Source organism: Anopheles moucheti, chromosome 2, assembly GCF_943734755.1.
Source record: "Anopheles moucheti chromosome 2, idAnoMoucSN_F20_07, whole genome shotgun sequence".
In the NCBI taxonomy this organism is placed as follows: Eukaryota; Metazoa; Arthropoda; class Insecta; order Diptera; family Culicidae; genus Anopheles; species Anopheles moucheti.
The window spans coordinates 91,698,008-91,723,813 of NC_069140.1; the positions used below are offsets into that span (position 1 = coordinate 91,698,008).

The following is a 25,806-nucleotide window of genomic DNA, read 5'->3' on the forward strand; positions in this document are numbered from 1 at the left end:
ACCCTCCCCCTAAGTTGTTCGCCAACCGACCCAACCTGAAATGCATCCTCTGCAGTTGTACTCTCCACACAACAAAAAAAAAATAGATCGTAACCGATGTAAACATTTTTGGCAAATTCATCGCCCATGCATAATTGATTCCGTGCGGTTCTTGCGGTGGGCCACTTCAACACCAACCGGCGGCAACGTTACGTCCAGTCATCAACCATCGTTCCGAGAACGCAGGTAATTAATCTTAAGACACTCTCCACCACCGACCGGAGGGCCGTGGACATGGAAACACTATCAATTCCGATCCTTGTACGAGGGTACAGCTTTGACAGTGGCTAATTAATACGCTACAACCATGTCAGGTGCAACAGTGGGTCATTATTCCGGTGGATGCTTTCCTATATGAGATCTGACACCGACAGCGTTGTCCGGTGGCAACGTACCCCGTTTTTCTGTCTGCTTTAATCTTTGGGATGTGTGAAATGCTCATTTTATAAAGCTTTTTATCATACAGCTATTCGGGGGAGGGGATCTGTTTTCGATTGGATGTTTAGTGGTTAATTATTTTCACAAAACAATGTGACGTTACTGAGGTGTCGATGTCACCACCACCGAGGATGTGGTTATCTTGGGAAATAGTAGCAGCAGCAACGATTTAATTAGACAGCTTTAGCTGGCATGTTCGGGACCCCGTGACCCGACCAATGGTGCGCGCACATTGTAAAATATATCATAATTACTCATCTTCATCGGAATGTGTTGTAACCCAGCAGGAAGCGGTTAGAAAAAACAAACAATCAAACGCATTAGATGAAAGCAGAAAACCACCTCGTCAATGCCATCGATCCGCATCACTTACCGCTGCACAAACGGCGCGCAAATGCGAAAAATGAGGTCACTCGGTAAGGCGGCTACCGTTGTGCTCCGTGTGTGTGCTCCTTTTTTTTAGTTTGTTCCATGTGTATCGACAATCTTTCCCCCGTGTAGGAGGCGCAATAAAATATGAACGAAAAAACTGCGCAAATGTCTTCTAAGCTGCATCAACCCCCCGGCTCCCGCGCGCTGCGCTATGATATTTGTGATTAATTGCTATATTTATCCGCAATGACTCCGATCCGATTAGAGTTGGGGGGCCCGCTACCGTGGTCGACATTGACCGTGCGCGTGTGTGGAGCACCAGTCAGACTAAAAAAGTGCCACAAATGATGACATCAGGTGTTGTCCTTCGTATGTGAACTGATTAAAACTGCCTGGAATGTTGTCTGTCTGGAAATCTTGAAGAGCATTTTGCCAACACTGCTGCTAAACAGTGCTGCCAAACATCGACATCGTACAAGCCGGAAGCACCGGAGCGCAGTTGACTCAATCGATAAAACAAATTGAGACTCGAACGCGCGTTTGTCTATGCTTGAACGATGCGTCGTCTACGTCAACGTGCACTTCACTCGGTCGGACATTAAACAGACACGCGTCCGAAGACCGATGACGTGTTGCGCTTCCATGCATTCCGTTTGCAAAAGGTCGTCTTTTTTTTCTCTGTTACTCCGTTATTCTCGCCACCCAAAGATCACCCCGGGCGGGATCACCCTTGCGCGAAGTAGCGGGAATAGAATTTCATTTATCATTTATTGTCGTTCAATGCAACAAACCAATCCACGTACAATGTAACACCACTGGTTAGGTTTGGGGTCGAGGCGAAGGGGATCCCAAGCGGTCCCTTGCACCACTGGAATGCACTTGTGTGCATTGTGCCCACCAACCACCAACGCAATGCGCTGACGCGCGCGCACCGGTCGTATCTCTTATCTTGCCGCAGCAACTCAACAGCGAATTCCTTTCTTCGTTTCCTTCCCCCCGAACAGTGCATTCAACTGAGGAAGGTGATTGAATTTGTGCGATGGATGGCATCTGGCAGATGCAACTGCATTCCACAGCAAATAGGGGGTGATCGTCGTCGAGCGATGTAGCTGTCGGGGGTTTGGTTTGAGTGTGTGCGTGATGTTGTTTTTTTTTTTGTTGATGAAAATTGATTACCAATTGTCAATGGGTTGAACGTTTCTGAAGAGGTGACACATGAGTGTACCGGGAAGTGATCTAGTTTCATTGAACGGTGCAGCGAATTGCATTCGCGCATTGGTCAGTAACGGCTGCAAATATGACAACGCGTTCATACGAGCATCAATAGGGCTTGAAAAGTGCTCCGAAAAATACAGCGACAGAACCCACTCAATGCAATGGCCACTCTATGCAATTCATTTTTCTTTTTTTTTTTTGGAGGGCCTCAAACGCAATCTACCATTTAATGAACACTCAAGTGGCAATAGATGTTCATTTCCGGGAAAAACAGGAAATCGATCGTAGACAATAAGGACCACACTGTGCGCACAGAGTGTTTGGACAAAAAAAAAACGTGCAACACACATGTGATCTTGGAACCCAACCTAACCGTTCGCTATCGCTAGCGTGTTCCGTCAGAAAACGCACCGGAACGGTCCGCTGTGTGTGAACGCGCGATAGAGAGTAAATATTTCAACTCCAAAAACTGCATCGTTGCATTCCTTGCGCTCGGTCGGTGTAGCCTGTGTGTAGCAGCATAAAGGGAGGAATTTATAACGTGCCGGATAAAAAGGAACAACCCTTCCTTTCGACCCCGGTGTGTGTGTGTGTGTGTGCGGTAGGCTCGTTTTAAAATTCAGCTTCAATACACAGAGGCGTTTGCCACATTTTTGACCTACGCCTCCCAAACAAAAAAAAAAAACTGATTCGTTTATGCAGGTTTTTGTTGCGCGCTCGGTCACTTTATCATGGTTAAAGTTTGCGTCGAGTTTTCGGTTTTTATTTGAAAACTCGTAACATAAATCTTCCTTACACCCTCGAAAATGTCGGGCTAGCAACACGCAACACATTCGAGAGGTTGTGTGCAAAATAGAGAGAGAGCGAGAAAATGAAGGAGCAAAACCAAAAAACCCTTAGCACTCTATGCAGTTCGCCCATCACCCGACAACCCGTCACTCGTATAGTTTACCCAGCTGAAAAAAAGGTTACGCCAAAAATTGGTAGACAAAATTTATGCCAACAACCAAAAAAAAAAACACCCCATTATTACGCTTGGAAAAGCGTCTCGCCAAGATGAGTTTATTCGTGGCATCAAAGCGGTGAAAACGGTTGGAGCGACACGGAGTACGGTTAGTATTTTAAACGCCAAGAGCCTGGTGTTTGCTGGTAGGCTGTTGGTTTCCTGTTTTTTTTTTTGCGCCTTCGTCCCACAAAAATTAACAAAAAAAAACACGAGCTCGCAGATGCAGTTGCTCGGATGCTTGGACACAATTTGTTTTCCTCGCCGCGTAGGAAAAATGGCCAGTCACAAACGACGGGTTTGCGATAAACACAGGAAGCAGCAGTGAACCCCAACTGACATGTCGCCATTGACGTTAGTGCATATCAGTTGTTTGGGGGGGACCACAGGACGAGGAAGTTGGAAACTATGTTTGTACTTCGTGCCTGGCTACGGTGTTTGGGGCGGTTCCATCGTCCGCCCTTTTTTCGCGGCCACTCTTTTATTCCGGTGGCTTTTGTTTTTTCGCTTTTTTTTTTGAGACAGGTAAGTTAAAAATGCAAAATTTCACCTCCGAAAGGACGTGGACGGGTTGTTGTGGGATGGCACACCCGCGAGGCAAGGTTTCTGAAATGCATGTTTTATGAATATTATTGTTCAATTTTCGTTGCTAACCCCGTTTGCCGACGAGAGCACAGCACGCGCGCGGCACACTACACATCGTACACGGAACACGATGGTTTAAACGAGATCGTGGTTCGAATGCAGGCGAAAGAGTTTTCGCATAGTTTTGCGGATGGTTTTATGCATGGTCGAGTTTTATTTTCACACATCTGTTGACACCAGCGAACGTGACGAAACGCATATGGCGGAGTGCATGGATGAATTATTCATCTCCGCTGCTAGGGGAAAGTAAATGAATAAAATTGATTTTGATGTTTCATTTTTAGCAAAGCAGTTTACTAATAACATGTTTCAGTAAGAGATGGTTGTTAATCGAAACCCGAATACTGCGTACTAGTGATGGGAATTTGGTTCCGAACCTACTAGGATCGTTCCGTTCCTGCTGTGGAACGATCGGTCCTACGTGCATAACAATTCATAAAGAACGCTCTTATGATAAGATAAAGAACGATCTTATGCAAAATTTATACCCTGTTTTAGAGAACTATTTCAATAACTAATAATGGGGCCGTAAGTTAGAAAACTTGAGCTTTCAGCCTGAATCAGTCAAATGCAGGGTTTTTTAAACAGATTCGTAAAGGACATAGCATTTTGACATACAGATTGACATAAGGGATCATTTTTGTGTGGAATCATATTTAGTGGAACTTGAATAATGTTTTGAAAGTCAACTTTAAACTCAATTCATTTAAAACTAATTATAAGTTATTATTAAAAATATATTAAAATCTGATTCCATAATCTTTTTTTTGTTGTTTTCATAAAAAAAATGTTGGTTCAGATCAGCAAGCAAAATGCTTTGTTAGGACATTTGCTGAGCAGCTGACCGAAGCTTTCATTGAAAAATATTATAATCCTTTTTTCCTAGGCTTAACTTGGCTTGTCATTTGTATGAGGAGCCTGGAAACGTCAAAACGCATACAAAAAAACTGGCTAAGAGCATGATTCCGGTCAATATTGTATTCCATTGCCATGGATGAAAGCTGTCCGTGTGCCGAGATACTGTTGTGAAGGGTTATGAGATTGGATTCTGTAAGGAATGAATTTTATATAAAACTGGGCAGATAATTACTGATCATTGTTTAAAATTTTTTAACCTAATACGTCTATAAGAGCTTTCATGGTCGTTAATGGTTGGAGTTCGGTTCGCATCGGTTGTAAATATCGGTTTGAATGTTCGGTTCGAATCATGAAATTTACGTCAAATATTTTACATTTTTAAAAAAGATCATTCGATCTAGACTATTTATTTCCTTACGTCTTCAGTTTGTTTGTTTAAATTTCTTTCTCTGTTTCATGGCCACGAATATGTAGCAATCATATCATGCAGGATTATTTTAATTTTCTCGTGCAAGTACGTTCAACGAACCTTTTAGGTTCATTCCGTTCCTTTAAGAAAACGACCTGGTTCCGTTCTGTTCCGAAAAAAATGGATCTTTCCCATCACTACTACTTCCAGCTTGATATTTGTTTTTATCAATTTTTCAATCAAAAATAAAAAAAATCACACCTTGAAGGTTGTTATTTGATTACCTTTCTTTACGATCGAACCGAAATTTGATAACGCATCATTAGATCGGTGTCCGAAGGCCGGTTTTCAGCATTCCATTGTTTTTCCTTCATTTTATCTATTTGCCACCCCCTAAATGCTGCCGGGCGTGTCAGAATACGGTACCGTAATTAAAAATAATTGTTTAATTAATTAAGCATCACAGCATCCGAGCACGGTACGAATCCAGCAAAATGGCGCACGGTTGAGTACCGACAGTACCGAAAAAAAGGACAAAAAGTCCAGTGCCCCTTGCCTTAAGGGAATTGTTGCGCGGCAAAACGCACGAAGGATCGCTCTTACGCTTGATTGGATGGGTAATAAAATGTTGTTCACTCAAGTGTAGCCTCCTTGAGCAAATACTTCACCAAACAGAAAAAAAACCGGAATTGTCGCCACTTTGCTTACGAGACTGGCAAGTGGTGGTGGAAGCAGAAGGGACACAAAACGGATCGATTTCCAAAAAATAAACTTCAATTCAATTGATGGCGCAATAGAAGAAGCAAAAAAAAAACAAATCACTAGACATAGCTTTCACCGACACTGACAGCCGTCGAGTTGCTGCCGTGAGAAAAACTCGAAACTCGAAACGCTTCGAGGCATGTTTGCCTAGTGTTTTTTTTTTTAAATCGCTTTGCGCTCATCTCACAAGAAAAATCTGAACGGAAACAAAAAAATCTCCCGAACGGTTACGAAAAACAAACCGAAGTAACATTTAACGAGACGTAAATGAATTAATTGATTTTCATTCTCTTTTGACACGTTGGAAGAACCCATTGCTAGGAACTCGGCTGCCACACGCACGGTTCATTTGACTTTCGAGCACACTGGGCGCGCTGGATGGGGTTTTACACTTAATCCTTGCAAGAAAAAAAAACAACCTCTTACATCATCGCCTGGATTCGAATCGCTTCGATGAAAAAAAAATCATTAATGAATAAAATAATCCCGATTGAATTATGTCTACTTATCCACCTTATCCATCGTGCGCTTACGATAAGAACGATAAGTGCACTTTACCTGATAGTCAGTTCGATCGTGATTCATTTTACGCCCTATCGTCATTAGACAAATTGGAAAGCGTCACGTTTTCTAAAAATAAATTATCACCTCCTTACCTCTCTATTGGCACAATTGTGAAAATTTCCCATCATAAAATATGGGCCGCTTTTGCCGGACTCTCAGTTCCGAACGAACCACATACCGACAATCGGTAGCTTAGATTAAAGACGGGTAAAGATTTTATTACACCCAAGCAAAATGTTTGTGTCCATTTTGAGGTTTACAAAAAAAAAACACACATGGTATCGCACAATGCGACCAAAATAACACAACACATAGTTCATCGACAAAATTGTGGTCGGGGATGGTAGGCGCAGTCTATATTTTTTTTACTTTTTATTCAATCGGCCAACGATGGCGCCACGAAGAAATGGCGTTCCATTATTTGTTGGCTTATCGTTAAATTTCGCACGGAAATCGATTTCTTATCAATGCCTGACAAACAACAACAACCCGTTAACCCCCCCGATTACGCCCTCTCCCTTTCTCTCTCTCTCTCTCTTCCGCCAATCTTCCACTCGTAATCCCATTTAAATGCTCATGCGACAAAAGTTGGATGAATTCGCATACGTCAAACCATGCTTTGGACACCCTAACTCCGGACCCTTTTGAGGGCAGTGGAGGGCCAAAGCCAAATCTTATTCCTCCCCCAAACCCCCGAACTCGTTGTGGATCATCGTTATACCGGTTTCGTGAAATTGCACTCCTCCCAATCGGTCAAAACCTTCGATCGTTATCTCTGGGACACCCTGTTTACGCCCGAGTTGCCGGGTGGAAACTTTGCGCTCCCGCTGGGCAACCGATGTCCAGTTTCTGGCCAATTTATCAACATCAGAACACCAGCACCGTTTCACTTCACGTTTTTTTTTTCGGGATCTGTTGGATTATGTTTCAATGTTTCTGCGTAGGTTGTTTTTTTTTTGCTATTGACATTAATCCGATTGGCAAGAGAAAAGGGTTTGGGATAATGATAAGCTCCGTTGAGTAAACTCTCGGAAAAGAATTGAAGAAATATCTCTAAAATTTGTTTGTGAATGCAGTACAACAGCATTCTTCAGTGAGATGATTCTTCTTAAACATTATTAACTTGATTTTTATTTTAACAAAATACATTTTAATGTTCTTGTGCTAAAGAATGCAAGTCTGCATTGCACTTGCATTTTCGTTTAATGCACTCATACCAATCACAAAGCTGGTAACGATCGTTCGTTCGTACGGCCACAGAAAACATTCCTTCTTCACCGCAACACACGCTTTACTACACTTCTTTCATCCCTTCTTGTTGCTTTCGGTATAAAAAAAAAATCCCTTTCGCTCGCTTACAGCCATCTAGCATCATGATACACTTTAAGTTGCATAACCAAGATCATAAAAGCCAATCGCGATCGTGAAACCCACCCCGAGTACGATCGTGTACGAGCACGCGCCCCCTTACTGGAAGTTACACGGGGTTTGGAAACTGCCAACATATTACTTCCTATCTCTACCCTCCCTGACCACACAACCCCTGCTCGACAAGCGGGAGATAATTTTCCCATTCACCAATCAAGCGATCAAGCATGAGCGCGAAACGAGCTTTACACTAGCAGCAGCAGCAGGCAGCAGCAGCAGTTCGCTTTGTACTCGACCGACACGTTCACGCCGTCGTTGGAAGGCGGCAGCTTTATCGATCTACCGCGGGTGAGGAGCTTTCACGTTGTCGACCAGATGATGGGGTGTTGGAAATGGGAGGAGGAAGGGACGAAGGGTTCCATTCGTGCCGGAGTCGGATCAATCGATCAAGATGCAAGAAACACACGGGAACTACGCGAAATGTGAGCTGCTACTCGGTAATAAAATCGAGCGTGAAGAAGGTTATTCGGGGTATTCGGGGTACCATACCAAGCTGCAGTAGGGCAATTTGGTACATTTTTCTTTTCAATCTCGTAGTAATGGCCAGATCGTACATTTAGTTATTTAGGTACACTAAGAAGTTTAAAATAGAGCGATCACCAAAGAAAAATTTTATAAAAAAAATATTGATGAAATAAAAAATATGTAAAATATGATTAAAACAAAGTTTCCTAAAGCTTTAATTCTTCGTCTGATATTAGTGTGGAATTTGTTAGTTCATTTTATATGTTTCTTGAAATTCATATTTACTGCGTCCAGTTACACTATTAAATTACACAAATAATATAAATTATGTGTCAATCCTGAGATATGGGTGCATAAACCCAAAACATTGGACAACTAGGAAATTTGTTGCTTGACAAAATTACTTATATTATAGTAAATAGTAGAAAGTTAATAAAAAACAGTAATCTAAAGCAAAACCTTAAGCCGGATGCACTTGTATTATTTTTATTATTTTATTTTATTATTTTTCAGTAAAGAACCTCATGTTCGCAATACCATTATATTATGCTGTTGGCTTAATTCTGATCAGAACTTATGAAAACAAAACAAAAATATCGTGATTAACAACTATAACTTTTTTAACTTCAGTATCAACAAGAATTTTTATAAAAAATGTCTCGTTCCTTTGAGGTTATCTTTCAGCACAGTTTTGAATCGCATGATCAACATGACCTTCATTCAATGACCATGATCTTACATCATCGCTGCAGATCGTTTATTGACTTCTTACGACCATCCTGATGCAGGTCCGACAACCTCCTATCGAAGAATCGGCATCCTCGCAAAAACGCAGAAGTGTCCTGCCGCGTTCCGTATGCCTTGAAAGCGATCTTCCAGTTGGACGGCACTCGGAAGGAGACTACTCGTCGTGTTGTGCAGGCCGAAACACGAACCAGCAGAATGAAGCAGTAGGTGAAGAAAATTAAACCACCTTTTCGTTTTTTCAAGGTCCAGGAGGCCTCGGGTTAAAACCGTTCGTGTGTTTCCAGCGGAGACCCAAGAGACCCCCGAGCCAATTCTTGCTCGGTTCGTGCGGACACTGTGGTACTGACGTACCTATCTTCATCTCGATGGAACTCCACCACGGTGGAACGCATGAACTCGGCTAATCTAATCAAACACATTGATTGCACCGACAAATGGCAGACGAAGGGAAGAACTAAATTGCCCTAGGCCTTGAACGAAACAACCACGAAAAAGCGAAACGACACCTTCACGCAACGTGCACGGGATGATGTTGTCGAATAGTTCGTGGAAGTGGCGCACCACATTGCATGCGTACACTGGTTGGAGAAGAGAGGACGAAGAAACAAACAAGAGCTGGAAACGTACAGAACCGATTTAAGTCGTGCCGTACGTCACCTTCAAGAGCGGCAATCATAAGCTCCATTCCGTTTATTATGAGGCGACAGTGGGCTCTCGGATGAATTATTGCTAGAACTCAATCAAGGTGATCAAAGTGAGTCGCTTGCCGTGAACATTTCGATCATGCGCCTACACAATTTGGGGGTGATCGTAAACTAGCCAATTATTAGTGTCTGCGAAGTTACAGGGGCACTCGTCTAGAATGGACACTCCAACTCCAACTCCGATGGAATATTATTCTTTCCACTCTCAATCAGTGAGGTAGCAATCAGTGCAGAGTTCAATTGAATGATAATCATAACAAGAAACCAATCCACACACTGCTGATCTTCGTGGATGCAAAAGGAAAAAGTAACGAAATTGAATAAAAACAAGTCCTGAAGAGCAAGTGATTAAAAATTGAATCACTTCCTTGCTACTTTTGCCTGGGGTCGTATCCTGTCCAGCGATTCCCACATCGAAGACGTTCGCACGAGCTAGAGAAGTGAATAATTTTACATCAACTTTAGTACCCAATCCAAACTCACCTGTAACGGCTTCGTCGGCTGTGCAACTGGTTGCCAGGAGCGATGCAATCACCAGCACTAGCGCCATCGCCCGCACCGGTCGAAGGGCTTGAGTTGAAGGGCGGTTTCGAATCGGTGCCATTTCCGGTAGAACGATGCGGATGGCCTGATACTGGTGCAGAGACTCACAGAGGACACACAGAGACACTCACAGCGGCACAGGGACACACACTATTCACTCGTCGCTCGTTTGCACAATTTTCACCTTTTTTTTGCTTACACTTCTCGAATCGCTTTTTTTTCTTTTGCTATTATTTTACGCCACACAAACGCACACCGCACCCACCAACTAACACTTTACAATCGAAGGAATTCAATTTATGCTTGAACTTTTATCTTTGCTTCTCGCTTCTCTCCATTTACGCCCTTTCACTTTCTAGTTACACTTTATTTTCCTTCTTTTTTTTTGGTAGCACCCTCTCTCTCTCTCTTCTTAGCTTCTTGCTTTTGCTATGCTTCTTTATGCAACACTCAAGGCACGCTTTAGTGAAGGAAATTTCTTCTACTTTTACTTCTTTCTTCCTTTTTTTGTTTTGCTTTACTTTGTTTTACACTCTTTTTGCAACTTGCTCGTCATGTTGCCGCTCGCGTTCTGCAGCTGCGCTGTTTTGTTTTTCTTTTCTTCTGTGTTCAACTAACTTCCGGATGATTTTTTTTCGTTTATCTTTCAACAGTGCAACTTTATTATGTTTGATTTTTTCTGCTTTCAATAGCTCGGTCAATATTTTGTTTGTCTGTAAAGCTAGGTTACACTGGCGCCGAATTCGTTTCGCGAACTGCACCACGACTAAAGTGTGCTGAATTAAACAGCAAATCGCACACTCTCACTTGTTTTACACGTTCTTCGCACAACTTTCTTGAAAAGTTAGGAGAAGCGACTTTCCGTACGAGCTGCTCCGTTCGAACAGTTCCGGGTTTGTGGGGCCTCTGAGCGGGAAGCCTCTAAGCGTCTATACAGCATACACTGCATACACAGTTTTGCAGGTGTTCGTTTGTTTGTTTGCCTATATTGCCTACTGCCACCAAACAAACAAACAATCCGTTCTAATATCTGCTACACTTAAAAACACTGATACACACTTATACACACACACATACATACAGCTAGTGGGATTATATGCACAAAACTTGACGTGTGTCACGTGTATCGACACACACACCACACACCACCCACACACAGAACACACGCGACAGCTTACACGCACCGCGCGTGTCGATGCGTGTTTAATTTAATTAAAACGTTATGCTTCTTATACCTCACCTACGCTGCTAATGGTGCTTTAGAACAAATCAAAATCCTGCAAGTAAAAGAAAAGAATGCATTATTGTTAGATTTGCTGTTGGGGATAATGTTTCGAAAGTAGTTAACAACATAATAAATGAAACAAGAACGTAGACGTCGATGGTACTATAGGAGATTTTCGGAAATGACAGCTCTAATATGTATAGGTGGGCCATCTGTCAATATCAGCATTGTATTAGGACATTTTTATCGAACTAATGCTTTTTTTTGGGAAAAATGATGAAAAGTTACAATCAAAAAGTCAGACTTCAGACAAAAAGTCTCATTTGTTGTTTCAATCGAGATGACACGATCGATTTTAATCTAGTAGTCATTATTTGGCAGGATTCAAATTAACGTTCAATAGACGAATAATTGTTGTATTGAATTCATATTATGTCTAAAGTTAATAAAATCTCTACTTTCTGATAAACAATCCTTAATACAAAAATATTTTTATTTTTACACGTTAAAAGCTCGAATTTTGGGAGGAAAAACCTGGAAACTTACTTGTACACCTAATATTTTGGCACCTAATTAAGGAAATCGTATCATTGTACTGCGTCATTCGAATCCTTTCGTTAGAAGTGGAACCTTAAAAGGGGGGGGGGGGGGGGGGGAGGGGGGGGGGGTCAAAAGTTAAAAAATCATTCCCTTAGCGTGTGTTTCACAGCAGGACAGCTAAATCAGCTCATTTGATGAAAATAATTATTTCTAGCTGATGGAGGGTAAATTCCATGCGATATTTCGTAGCAAAAAATCGCACTTTCATTTTGAACTTCCTGCGTACTGGCGAACAAGAGAAAAAACAACGAGTGAGTGTATGTAATTAATCATTCTGACGTTAAGTAACCGGACGCGAGCAAAAGGCTAAACGATCCATCAGCTCCCTCCGGTGTTGAGGGCGTGCAGCAAGAAAGTGCAATTTCCAGCCCACCCTACCCTAATTCTGCGTATGCATGGTACGCCCGTCACATGTAACACCCGCACGGCACGGTACGAGGTTTCTTCGGAAAGCTTCCAAAAAAAAAAAAAACCCCGGGTAACGATTAAGGAAGTGTCCGATAAGAAATGTGACGTTTTAATTTCCCTAAGTGACTGCAGCAGTGCGTCGCACTTGGATGAGACGGCTATTTTGTGACAATTTCTTTTTGTTTGTCGCTCTGTCGCTTGTGGAGTATAGTTTGCTTCAGAGTGTCGATCCGGATGGGAAAAAAGGGGGATCGGTCTCATTACGGAAAACGAAGGGCCGAGGAACTGCGGAGAGATCGGGGGTAACCAATTTAATTTCAATCATGATAAACGGTTCCTAAATCGCAAAGTAATGCTCCACATAAAAATGCTGAATTGAGCCTTTTATTGTTTTTGGTTCGCTGACAACGCACCGGAGATTCGACGCTTGGCAAAGCAAAAACGGGCAAAAGGGAACAAAAATAAAATAATTTACTTCATCCAATTGTGATTGTGCAAACAGTAATTGCTTTCCCGTTGTGAAATGTAACTGTCTGCAACAAGATTGATTAAAACAAAAATGATGTATCTGCCTTGATTCACTGCGAATGGCAATTATATAAATGGATACTCTACTACTACTCTACTACAAATACTCTACTTTGGTTTTAATATGTTTATTTGAAGTTATGTGTTACATTATTTACATTAAAAAAAGAAAATAATTAGTTTTATCATGAAGTCTCCATTATGTGGAATATCCTCTGAGGAGTTTACTGATGTCTTTCGAGAAATTACGCTAAACTTTCTTTAAATTTACAGCGTTAGGTATCAGCGTTAGTAGTAAAGACTAAGCAAGTCGCAGTTTTTAAATCCCTGTAGCTTATAGCAACGAGACCCCCTGATCACTATTTCATATATAAAGTTGTACTAAATGCAATTGAGGCAATGATATCGTCAACGACTGTTACAAGATCCAAATTATTTTTACAATAAACTTTGTCTATTAACTAACTTCAAGGGTTTTCATTTATAATATATTAAACTGACATCATTTAAAAGTGTGTGACTGCTAAGTAGAATTCTATCTCGTACATATTCTGTGGCCCTACGTTAATTTTGAAATCGCTAGACTTTCTTTGTTGAAAATTGTAAGGTATCTAATCTAATCTTTAGAAACTGGAAGTTCATTCAGCTCATTTTCATTGAAGCTTTGTTCAATCAAGAGCGCCCTGAGCTAATCAATATCGACCCAATATCTAATTTCTTAATGGAATATAAAAAATAAAATAACAGATGGGAAAAAAGTCACTTGTAAAGTTCTTCATCAATACGCAAATCTTCAAAGCCCTTAATTAGTAATCTCGTTCACGCACACACCATGCAATAAAAAACAACCATTTTTTTCTGCCTCATCACACACCGTGTGAAGAACTAGGCCACCGTGGCCAAAACCCGTACGGTCTCATTTCAGCATTTTTGCATGCTTAGCACATCACCCATCAACCCGCACCTAATCACACATATTATAACGATGATGATGATCATCATCATCATCAAACAGCACGTATGACGGTGCACACAGAAAGCGAAGCGGCGCATCAACAGCACCAGCAACAAAAAAAGAGCATGCGAATACGAATCACCGCTAATTTCCCTAACGCACATCCGGCGTCGTGGGGTTTTTTTAGTTGTTGCGGGGAACACATGCACGCACGCACCGCAACACACGTAAGGTGGCAACCGGTGGTTGCCCGTAGAACGGAAAAGCATCATTTACTGTGAAGTCTGTTCCGTTCCTCTTTGCAGCGGGGATGAAGGGGGGGGGGGGGGAGGGGGGGGGATTTTTTTGCTGCTCTTCCTTCGCCTTCTTGTCGTTATTTTGTGTGTGTGCGTTTTTTTTTTTGTTTGACTCGCTATTCACCCAGCACGTTTTTGTGCTGTGCGCGCGCGACCCACAGGCGCAGTTGCGTAAACTGTTGCGCGAGACGCGCTGTCTGGCGCGTTTCGGTCTAAACTCGGGCATATGGCATATCTCGCGAAATGGAAAAAGGGTGGTGGTCCCGGTTAGAAGAGAATGTCTTTCTGTGACCCACCGTCCTCCATTCCGCCTCGCTTCGATCATTAGGCGAGTGTGGTGTTTGGCTTAGAGACAGTTGTGGCAAAAGGGGGAAAAAAGGCCAAGACGGAGGTGAAACTATTTATCTTAGCATTGGTCTTAATGTCCGTGTGCACGAATAAACGACCATTGGATGATAACGAGACCGGGGAGCGCGCGACCTAGAATGGTTTGAAGAAAGATGGAAAATTGCAAATAAATCTCGCAACCCTTTCCCTTAATCAGCTCCGGCTGCCAGTAAGTAGCAGTAGCGGCCATCTTCAGGAAATAGCGATATACCCAATTTCTAACCAACCACTCTCCGCACACTGCGACACTCGGAAACGGTCAGCAGAGCCATGCAAAATCACACCACTCATGCCCACGGACCGAGCTGGACCGCGCGATATTAAAATTAAAATTTATGGCTTTTAAATTAGCGAATGTTATAACATTAAGCTTTAGCGAATGCGAATTCGCGAAACGCATGGCACCCACGAGCGAAATCGTAACCGGGGAACCTCCACCATGCATGTTTATATGCGCCGCAGTGGTGCAGATTTGTGCCGCCCCGGTAAAGCGAATATGGCCGGAGAATGGCCGGAAAAGTGGTGTCTGGAGATGGACCGCCTCCCGGATGCTGTGATTAAGCCGTTACCGAGCGAGAGACTCGGCGCTCAATTATGGTGTGCCGCCGGTGGCCACCGTCTCGTCGAAGTAGAACAACCGTGCTAGAGGATCACACGAGCAACAAAAGGATAATGGGGAGGGCGATGGCGGGAGCGAAAGGCGAACAAAAGGCAAAACACAGCGAAAACAGTAATAAAACAAAATACCGATCGCAAGTGTGGCCAAATCGGCATCGGAAATCGAAAAAAAAAAACGAGAAACCCATTTTAATGACAGCCTAATTAGTGAACGATGTAGTTTATTAGTGTATAATTTATGACGGCCAGTGACGGCTGGCAAATGGTGATCCACTGTTAGCAGAGCTAATGAACCGGAAAAATCAAAACAAGCGCGCGAAAGAGAGGGAGAGAGAGGGAGAAAGAGAGCGAAAAAAAAACGAAACGAAACAAACGCAAATAGTTCTTCGATTAATCCACCCGTCGTCATAAAATCAATTTGTTCGTCTCGGCACCATTTTTTTTGACTAATGGGCACAGGACTAAAGGTCGCCAGATCATCCGTCTCGCAAGACGATAAAAATAGAACACACGCGTATAAATCTTATCACTACCCCGTGCGCGCGACGTGAACGCGATCGCAACGCGTGTTTGACAGTCAGCGCGCACGAGCAAATTATTAATTCGATCGTTTGTTCTGTCAAACACTGGGATTACGGCACCGACCGAGCACGAGATGCGGTACATTTTTACACTGTTTTTTTTTTTTTGGTTACCGAAACGCTGTACGAACGCTGCGATCGATCTTCAAGAAGGCCAAGGGCAACTGAAAAGCCACACATGAATCACAGCAACCCCGAAATTGTGTTTTTTTTGTTTCGTACCGTTTTGCTTTACATTTTATGTGTGTCTTCTACTTTCATCGATCGCCCCACATTTCGTCCACCGTTGCTCACGCTGTGCAAGGTGTGACACACCGCACGGATCGTAAATCAATTTGTAACGCTACCAGATACTCCCCCAAACAAAAAAGAAAGAAACCATTTTCTGTTCACCAATACACGCCACAAATCCCCAACTGACGGGATCAGTTTTGTCGGTTGGGTGGGTGCGCTTTAAGTAGCTGATCCTGCGTTTGCAATCCATTCCTTTTACTATTGCGCGTGGTGGCGACGACAGGTCGTGACCGATGAAAGATGGCACTGGGATTCTGGCAGACAGTGAAAAAAAAACACATTTTAAGACTTCACCCAATGACAAACTCATCGTAAAAAGCATCCGTCAAATCGCGTGTTGGCGTACGTGAACGATAAAATGGTGCGAACCGTAACACACCTTTCGGCTTTGTTGCACGATCGTGCTTCATTGCGGCGTGCAAATTAACGGTGAAATGATTTTTATCGATCAAACACAGCTAACAGCTAGCATATAGAAAGCAAAGCAAACAACAAAAAACTGCGGCCAACGCACGATAAAGAATCGAACTGCAACGGAACAACTGAAACACCACGCAAAAGATGCTACGCGCAAGAGAAAGAAAGAGAGAGAGAGGAGCAACAAACAAAAGACGCAACCAGGAACACACGCACCTTTTTGTGCACTAAATAAAAACATGAACAAACGGGTACACCCGCATGGTGGCCCTATCTAATCTTGGTATGCGTTTAGCCTTCAGCTTCACTTCCTTATCATAAACCCAACACACACACACACAAAAAAAACGCACGCACGCTGGTGATGAAATCGATGACTCGACTAGATAAATAGCTGTTTAATTGGATTTCGGTCGGTCAAAAGGCACGCGGTACGGTCAAAAAACACTAACGACAATCGACCACTGCAGGCCGAAGCTGTAATCGTTTGTTCCCAGGTGAAATGGTAGAATGTGGAGCACCGGTGTTTGGCGTTTGGTTTTTGTTTTTTTGGTGTCAAAATGTACGGCACAAAAAAAAATTGTTAATTGTCTCGAGCCTTATCGTTTGCACACTTTCACGCGTACGCGATACGCACGCACTCGTCGCCGGCGGAAAAAAGGCTCTCCACACACACACACATACACGCAAACACACACAAAACAAATGGCACAAACGTACGCCTTTTGTTCGCACTTACGATTCGACCACTTACGGCGTCTAGAGCGGGCCGCAGCTTCAACAACAAAACTTGGCCCCCCGGATGATATCCAAGCGCCCGCTTCCCGAAGCAAGACACATCAAAACTTTGCACACACCCGGCACACACGATCAAGAATTTCGTATACGGAGCGGAAGCATGCGACGGCACGTCCGTTACACGCGAAAGATTTGAAAGTTTTGAAAACTCGTTTTGCTGCGCTTGGCTCGCTGGTCTGGTACGTGTTTACCCGCTCGCAGTGTGCCCGCTACTGGATCGACGGTGCTCGCGTAACGCACTCGTAAGAGGGGAGGGTTAAGTTTGACACGCATACCACCGTGCGTGATATGCTGCGCAGTGGTGGGGAGCACTATGGGAAGTTTTAATGCGTTCGGAGCAGTTATTTATTTTTGGTTGGGTGAAAAAATATTATGACGTTACTTTAGTTAAGTTTACCGAAAATTTGAAAAACAGAACCAGAAAGTTTGCTTAGAAAATTACCACTTCAACCAAACGTAAGATATTTACAAAAGGACAAAAGGGTCTTTTCAACGTTTAATTGAAGATTTCGTAAAAGAGGCAAATTATTTTTGTAAATAAATAAACTATTAATATAATAATCAAGCAAGCAAATATGATACAAAGTATTTCCTAAAGCACTCTACCTACTCTACACCACAAGTGAATTAAATTACACGCACTTTAACGGTGATCTAAGTGGTGTGCCTGCGCCTTTTTAATTGGATGAACGGATTTTGTTTGCTTACTCTCGTTAACTGAAGTGGTATGCCACACTCTACACTCAACTGCATCAGATAATGCTATTATCTGTTCAACGTGCTATGCGTTCTACATCGCCAGATTATTACTGTTGCAGGGCCCGATCAACAGCGTTTAGACATACAAAGGCAATCATTCGCAATCATTCAAAAAGGATTAAGTTCTTGTTAAGAATACTCATTTGTTTAAGTGTTTTATAGCTTATTCTCATGCTTTGAAATAAAAAGAAAAAAAACTTAATAGTGCTTTTAATCAGTTTAAACATGAACAGCTCGTGATTGCATTCTTAACAATTCATTCTAGGTTCAAAATAACATTTCGCTAACGTAATAAAACAATCCAATAAACGTATGTTTTATTAACTATTTAAGTATGAATCACGTATAAATTTTCAGCGGCGTATTCTAGATACTTTTCAAGCAGCGCATTCACCAGCATATACATGTTTCATCTTGCGCACCTTCGGCAGCGTGATGTTTTGTTGCGCACAAGCGTTGCACAAGGGTGCTTTCTACTACGATTAAAATTATAACAAATTAGTGCTTAATAAAGCATTGTTTTTTTGTATACAATTTTACATATTGTAATGTTTGCGTTTGAAAATACGGCATTGCCGTCATAATATAAATTAAATAAATAATGTTTGCGTTTCTATAAGATTTAAAATCTATTCCTACCCGGTTCAGAAGATCCTTCACTGCAAATGCATCTCTTTACACAATTTGTCTAGACGATGTAATGCATAAATTGTTGGTACGTGCGGTTTTTGGATGAAAAATTTAATTAACCTGCCGTACTGCCGCCATTTCGTAAAACCATTGGCCTGGTTTCGCACAGGATCTTCCATTTCCATAATCCAGCGCCTTAAGTCATGTCTTAAATGCATTCCTGCTCTGCAAACACGCCTTCGGCACCCACAACCCCCCACAACGCATAATGTTCTCACGATGTTGCCAGTTTTCCCCGCGAAGGTGGAAAATCTAATTCCCGATGCAAATTATGGCATCGAGCTAAGGTTGTACGATGTCGAGCGTAGAACGTTCGCATAGAAAGTGCATATTTTGAGGTTGAAAATTCATCGCACTTGGCTAAGGTTTTCGCTTACAACAGAGGAGCATAGAAAACGACGAAGAATGGCACTTAAATTGAACAAAATCTATTGCACCTATTTAATCAGTCGCGTTTTATTAAAATTTATGCTTTCATTTTATATTTCGTTTCATAGTTTACTGCTTGTTTTTTCAACGTTATTTACAGGGTTATCCAATGCAAGTTTGAACTATGGTATCAGTGATAGAAAGTGATAGTGATGATTTATTTAACAAATGATTAAGAATCTTTCCTAAATTCTGAAATCTTAATAAATTGCAATTTATTCATACAAAGTCTTTCCAACGGATTTGTTCAGCACGTAGAATTAATTTACAAATATTTAAATAGAATAAGCTTCGCATAAATCGATTTAAACTTGCAAAATCTTCAGAAAAGATGATGTATAATTCTACACGTAGCTCTGCATATTGCTCTTTAACGTCAAAAGAGTCAAGCAAAAGTCGAAAGGATTAACAGTTAATTTTAAAATATAGAAATTCCTTGCATACAAATCTACATATGTTAATTAATTAGCAATTAAAAGTGCAATACATTTTATACTTGTCGGCAAAATGTGGTTATTAAAAAATGGAACCCAATTTTTTATCGCATGATCAAATGAATCATACATTCCATTTCCCAAATGGTTTCGTTCCCCGAATTCACTTTTACATTTGCCGGACAATCAGTGGACAAAGTTAGGTACCAATTAATTTTATTAATTTCATCAAGCGCACACAACCTTGAACCAACTGGGAAAATTAAATTTAATGTCACTTCTATCTTGAATTACTGCTTCTTCGTTTTTTTTTTTGCTTTCCTTCAGGCGCTCGTCTAAGCGAACATCTCAAACATCTTGCCCGTGGTCCAAGCGTTTGCCTGCGCACAAAATCAAAGAACCGCGGAGTAGAGGTCACGACTGTCACCGTCACTAAAGTGAGCAAGTGGAAAACTTTTTTGATGGTTTCAAAATTGTTTTTTACTTCACTCACCAAGGCGAATCACCAGGCGAATGGTTGGGTGAGACTAGAGAGAGAGAGTCCTTAAAAGCCAATGGGACGAGTTTCAGGCTTCTGCTTGGAAAAGGAAAAGTGCCAGCAAGAATGATGGGAGAACATCAACGGAAAAGCAACGATAAGAAGGTTCAACCAAGCAACCTTTGCATCATAACCGCAAAACGACGGTTTGCTAACTTTTCGCTAGGTCAGCGCTTGTTCTATGTTGTGTTGTTGCTTCTTTCCCGGAATTTCCCGGTTCGGTAAAAAATATAGGATGAAAAGAATACCCTTTGTTTAATAAAAGCGTTAGTTGTGAAGTTGATTAATTTATAAAATGCTTTATAAATTGATAACAGTTACCTTATTTCGGTATGAGACGAAGTTTTCGCACTGTGGAAATTATTTATTTTCGCCCCGCACAACAAAATGTAGGTTTAAAAAATACCACATTTTCATACCATGTACCACTTCTGTTAGCACTTCGTGTATAACCTACAAAAGAAGCGATAGTTGCCTTTGTTTTCCCACAGAAAAGTATGCAAATTTATCCACCCAGTTCAGCACCCAAGCACAGAATTTATAATAAAGAAATTGATGGAAGCGAGCAAAATACTTTATGCAGCAAAAACTCTGCACCATTCTTCACAAAATTGCATGACGATGATAAAACGATGAATACATTTCAATGTTTTCCGCCAGCCAGGTAGGATGCATCGACAATATGCTGATTAAGTGGTAATCGGTCATGCAACGTGGCCCATCAAGTAGGCAAGGAACAAAAATCGAGTCCACACACCGCGAGTGGGCCAATGACGAGCGCTATTGTCAACTTGTTTTTATTGTGTTCGTTTTTCGTTGTAAAATTGGTCACGAAGCGGAAAAAATGCAGCCACTGTTGGTAAACCATTTTAATCAACACGATGGTTAACATTAATCAGCATGATGATTTGTAGAACAAGTAAAACATACGCTGCTAAAGAGTAAATGAATAGCGAACAAAATATGTTTCTTTACTTGGATCATTGCTGTCAACAAATCATTCTTTGTGGTACTAAATGGCGTTTTATAACAGACTTTAGGATTCCAAATATAGGAAAAATTTTAAGATAAGAAAAATTAATAATAAGAAAAAATAAAAATTAGGAATTAAAAAATAAATAAATAAACAAATAATAAATAATAAATACAATTAAAATATTTTTTTTTTTTTTATTTAAATTCCATTATGACGGCAATGCCGTATTTTCAACACCGCTTGTGAATTAAAATAATTTAATTAGAAAATTAAATTAGCTTGTCGAAGGGGGTGATTTCCAAATTTTTAAATTATGACTAAATTGATTTATGAAAATTGAATTTATATCAAATTTAGAAGTAATACAGTTACGATAACTTAATTCAAACATTAAATTAGAATGTTGAAAGGGGGTTTCATTTTTTTTTTAATTTTCAATAACAAAATGGTGGACCTTGCTAGTTGAAAATATTATTCTCGACCGGAAATTACGCACTGTATTGCTCACAAAATGAAGAGAAATTAATGAAAACAAATGAGATTCTAAGATAAGTACTAGAAAATGATATAAAACCTATCTTGTAAAATTTTAAAACAAATTTTGTATACCGATTTTCAAACCGGTTCATGTTGTGTTATTGACAAGTTAATATTAGAAATGTTGCTGAACATTGAGCTTTTTTTCGTTTAAGTTATTTATTACTACTTTATTTATCGATTACTTCTTCGGTCATAACATGATTATATGTCATTATAATCTTGTGAAATATTTTGAACCAGATATTTATGAAACTTTATTTAACTAAAAAAATGCCAAAAAATCAACAATTTCTGAGAGTATTACTGGCCTCTTCAGAAAAACGTATAAAATATTATAAATCTGTCAAGATAAATACAAACACTTATGGCACGGTTTTTCCACCGTACTAACGCTAATAACACTTCTGCTGACAGGCCATTCCATTCTTAACCCAATTTCATTGGCTTTCATTTCGGACCAACCCGTCGTCCCATTATTTGCTACTGATCGCATCCTTCATCTTGTCACAGCAGCTACTAACCACCGTCGTGGTACTTACACCGCCATTCGGACTGCTCGGACCTCTCCATCAGCCAAAACGAAGGCCATCTTAATGAGACAATCCTTTAGAACATGCCGGTTCAATTTAGTTTGTTTCGCTCCACACTAAGCTTTTGCCGTGTTCTCCACCTTTTTGTACTGAACTGGACGTGGAATTGTGAACGGTGTTCTGTTTTTCGTTTGGCAAACCGTAGCAAAGCAAAAAAAGCAGAGAGACATGAAATAAATCCACTCACCACCCTCAAGTGACACAAAAAAAAGGCAGAACTCTTAGCTGCGTCCACTACCAGACACTTCGTATCAGAAACCATAAAATGATCCCAAGGATATGGCCAAGCAGTTTCACTCCATTAGGGCATTTTTCTTACCGGTCTGTGTGAGTGGCCCGAATTCCTACGGCAAACTCATCGCTCATCGCACCATTCATCACGGACAGAACACGGACAGAATCGTTGCCCGCCGGGGCTAAAGTGGAACGCTCAAACGGAGCGTAAAATTTCGTCCTTCTGCGTCCACCTGCCTTCAAACAGCCACCGTCTTTGCTGCTGCCTGGGTTTTCACTTTCGTCGCAAAAGCTCACACAGATGCTTCACAGCCTTGTTTGTGGGGGTTGATAAATGGTTCGAAAATGATTTTCCAGAACCGGTCACCGGTCGGTATCGCGCCGCGTTGCCGCGTGCGACACACAAAAGCACAGCCGTCTTCTTACAGTTTCTTCCAAGGGCAAGAACGTCTCAGCCTTTCACGTGACCGGTACGGAAAATCTTGTTGTGTGTGTGTGTGTGTGTGTGTGTGTGTATTTCGGCGAAACAATTTTTCACCATTAATTCATTTTACTCGCCTTTGAAACTCCATCAAGCATTGATGGTGCCCGGTGTGCAAACAAAAGCCCCGCAATCGGGTTTGTGTCTCGTGCTCTTTTAAGCTGAGAACAAAACCCATTGCTAAGCCTGAACTGAAGCGCCTTCTAATGATCGTCGTGAGATTTTAATGCGTTATCCCATCGGGAGGAATCGTATCGTGTGTGTGCAGACAGAACTAAAATTTGACCCCCTCACATCGCCCGAAAAAGAGAAGGATTTGAAGAATCCCTGTACGTAACAAACTTAGCACCCGCAAACGGGTCAAACTCCCTCGATGTAACCTTTTTTTTTGCGCATCAATTATAGATGAACTAACGAGCGGCACCCACCATTGGCAAATAAACCGTTTCTGAATTATTGATTTTTTGGGGCAACGGACGATTGAGCGTTTTTTTTTTTGGTGCACTTTGCCTTTATTTTGTGTATTTTTCATCCCATTGTTACCCAGCATCAAATCAAAAACAGACCAATCGAAAGCATAATGTTGGGAAAAGGGAAATTCATCGACAAACAACAACAATCCCCCAAACGGTGGGGAGGTCTATTCAAGCGACCCTCCAAGCCGGTCTTTGGTCGAACTTCGACGCGTGAAACAGTGCGCCTTAGCGCTACGAAAATCGCTCCCGGTGGTTAGGTGGGTCAACATTACGCCGAATCTGTCCACCAATATTTCCACTCCACGCGTTTCGGACGGTCGATTACCGGACCGGAGCTTCATGATTGTCGTCGGGAGAATTTTAAAACCCTCGGCTTTAAAGCTTTAACCCCTCCGGTTCGGGCTGCCGGCCCCGGGTATGTACGGTCACGAAAACGGGGGATTGTTCAGCAAACGATTCGGGTCCTCCATGGCCGGTGGTATGTAATTCATCGAATAAATTGAATATTTGGAAACCGTAGCCCGAAGGAGGTAGCAGCGTTTGATGAAAATTTAATTTCTTGTTATACTTCTATTGAATTGATTGCTAAAAAGGCTCGGCATCATTTGAATTACTACAATATGCATTAACGTGATGTACATACTGATTAAGAATGAATCAGTGAGTTAAATGTTATTAGGGAATAAGTTAACTTAAATCTCTTTAAAATTTGTATAACTCTTTTACGTATTATATCATTCGTAGCTATTGAAACGCCGGATTGAATTCTCTGTGGCGACCATTATCTCATTCGTGCTTTATTTAATTTTCTTTTTTTTCTTGTTTTTTAAATTTCTTAATACGTTTTGTTAACTTGAAACTAAACTTAAATATTTTTAATTCAAAAAGATTTCTTCAAACATATTTTGCAGTAATATTCAATATAATCTTCCATGATATGTTTGGCTGTGATAATGTCCTCTTAAATTCGATAATGTCGGAAATAAATTAATTCATTTCAGAACGATATTCTTGAAGAGTTAATGAGTACTACATCCCCTTTAATGCCACAATAGCCGGAGATCCAGCAAAAAGTGATATAAGTTGAAGGTAGTACACTTTCATAAAAAAAGAATTCAAAATTCTTAAATGTTACGTAACTTTTCAACCATTTTAACTCATGGTTTGCTTCATGTGATTTAAATAAAACATGAGTTGTAAAACTCTGATGTGAAATAATCAGTCACAAGGGAGATTATTGTCAGCTGTAATGGGATATAGCCGATGCAGTATTATTCAATTATTTTAATATCCACAATAAGCTTTTAAATATTTAAAATATTATATCTAGCAAAGGAATACTGGTAGGTCTTTAGAGCACCAAGTTAGATTAAATAAGTACGATTATTGGTAATAAGTTTAAGTATTCTTATCATCTCACTCATACTGAGTAAAGATACTGTAATGTTTTAAAACTCATTCACCTCATCAACCATAACTCACTCTCACTTACTCACATTTAAATGACTAAATGAGCTGTTTTTCTCATCACTAGCTCACCGTTGCTACATTCGAACGAGCCCCAATTTTCGTTACGTTTGTAAACAGCTCAAACGAATAGAGATACATTACCGAGGGTAAATACACCTTCACAATAGGTTGCAAATGGTGGGTCGTTCGGGTTGTATTGATCACTTTTTAAGTGGTTCATTTTGCAGACTAATTTACTAACTGATTCATGATGCTACTGATAAACTTGTGCACCCACTCGACTACACAATACCGTGGATGTATTTATCGATACACCAATACACAATACTACTACGCCATTGGCATCGCGGCATCGGTATGGGCCCACATTAAAGCAAACAGGCATCCCACGAACATACCGGCCCTTACGACCGGCAGACAAGCAGAGCATGTTATCCCATCATGCACGTGTGGCGGCTCTTAATTATCACTTTACTTTGGGTTATGATTGTGGCAACAGCGACACGGCTGGGACGGGAGTATTTTTCGGGGCTGAAGGTACTTTAATTATTATTATTATTATTAACATCAACCACTGCCAAAAGGCCATTGAATGCCTCGCTGCCGAAGCATTTAATGTGCTTCGACGCATTACCATAACCAGCGCACAGTTGCGATAGCGCGGGTGTGGGTTGGTTTCATTTTTCGTAGTCGTTATGTCACGATAAACATTACCGTTATCAAACATTGATTATTATCGTGCGAAAGGCACGCCGGGCCCGGAGATCCCATCAGCATCAATCAGAGACGCGTTGGGGAAATTGAACGCAAGCGGACAAAAAAAATCGTTAACGCACCGCTGGAGCCAAAAGTCGATAAAGGCTGTGTGAGAGTTTCCTCTTTAAAGTATG

General features: G+C 41.2%; 1 protein-coding gene across 9 annotated transcripts in view; it reads right to left on the reverse strand.

Moving 5' to 3' along the window:
- Nucleotides 1-25,806, reverse strand: part of LOC128298551 (cysteine-rich motor neuron 1 protein) — a 177,285-nt gene that overhangs the window by 124,817 nt on the left and 26,662 nt on the right. For 4 of the 9 annotated variants that reach the window (XM_053034315.1, XM_053034317.1, XM_053034318.1 and 1 more), the window contains exon 6: nt 10,133-11,469. In XM_053034315.1, the coding sequence (XP_052890275.1) occupies nt 11,452-11,469 (18 nt within the window). In that variant the 3' untranslated portion in view covers nt 10,133-11,451. Of the gene's footprint in view, nt 1-10,132; nt 11,470-16,717; nt 16,991-17,221; nt 17,504-25,806 lie in introns of those variants that run through there. The other 5 variants (XM_053034311.1, XM_053034309.1, XM_053034310.1 and 2 more) reach the window with 4 other exon arrangements.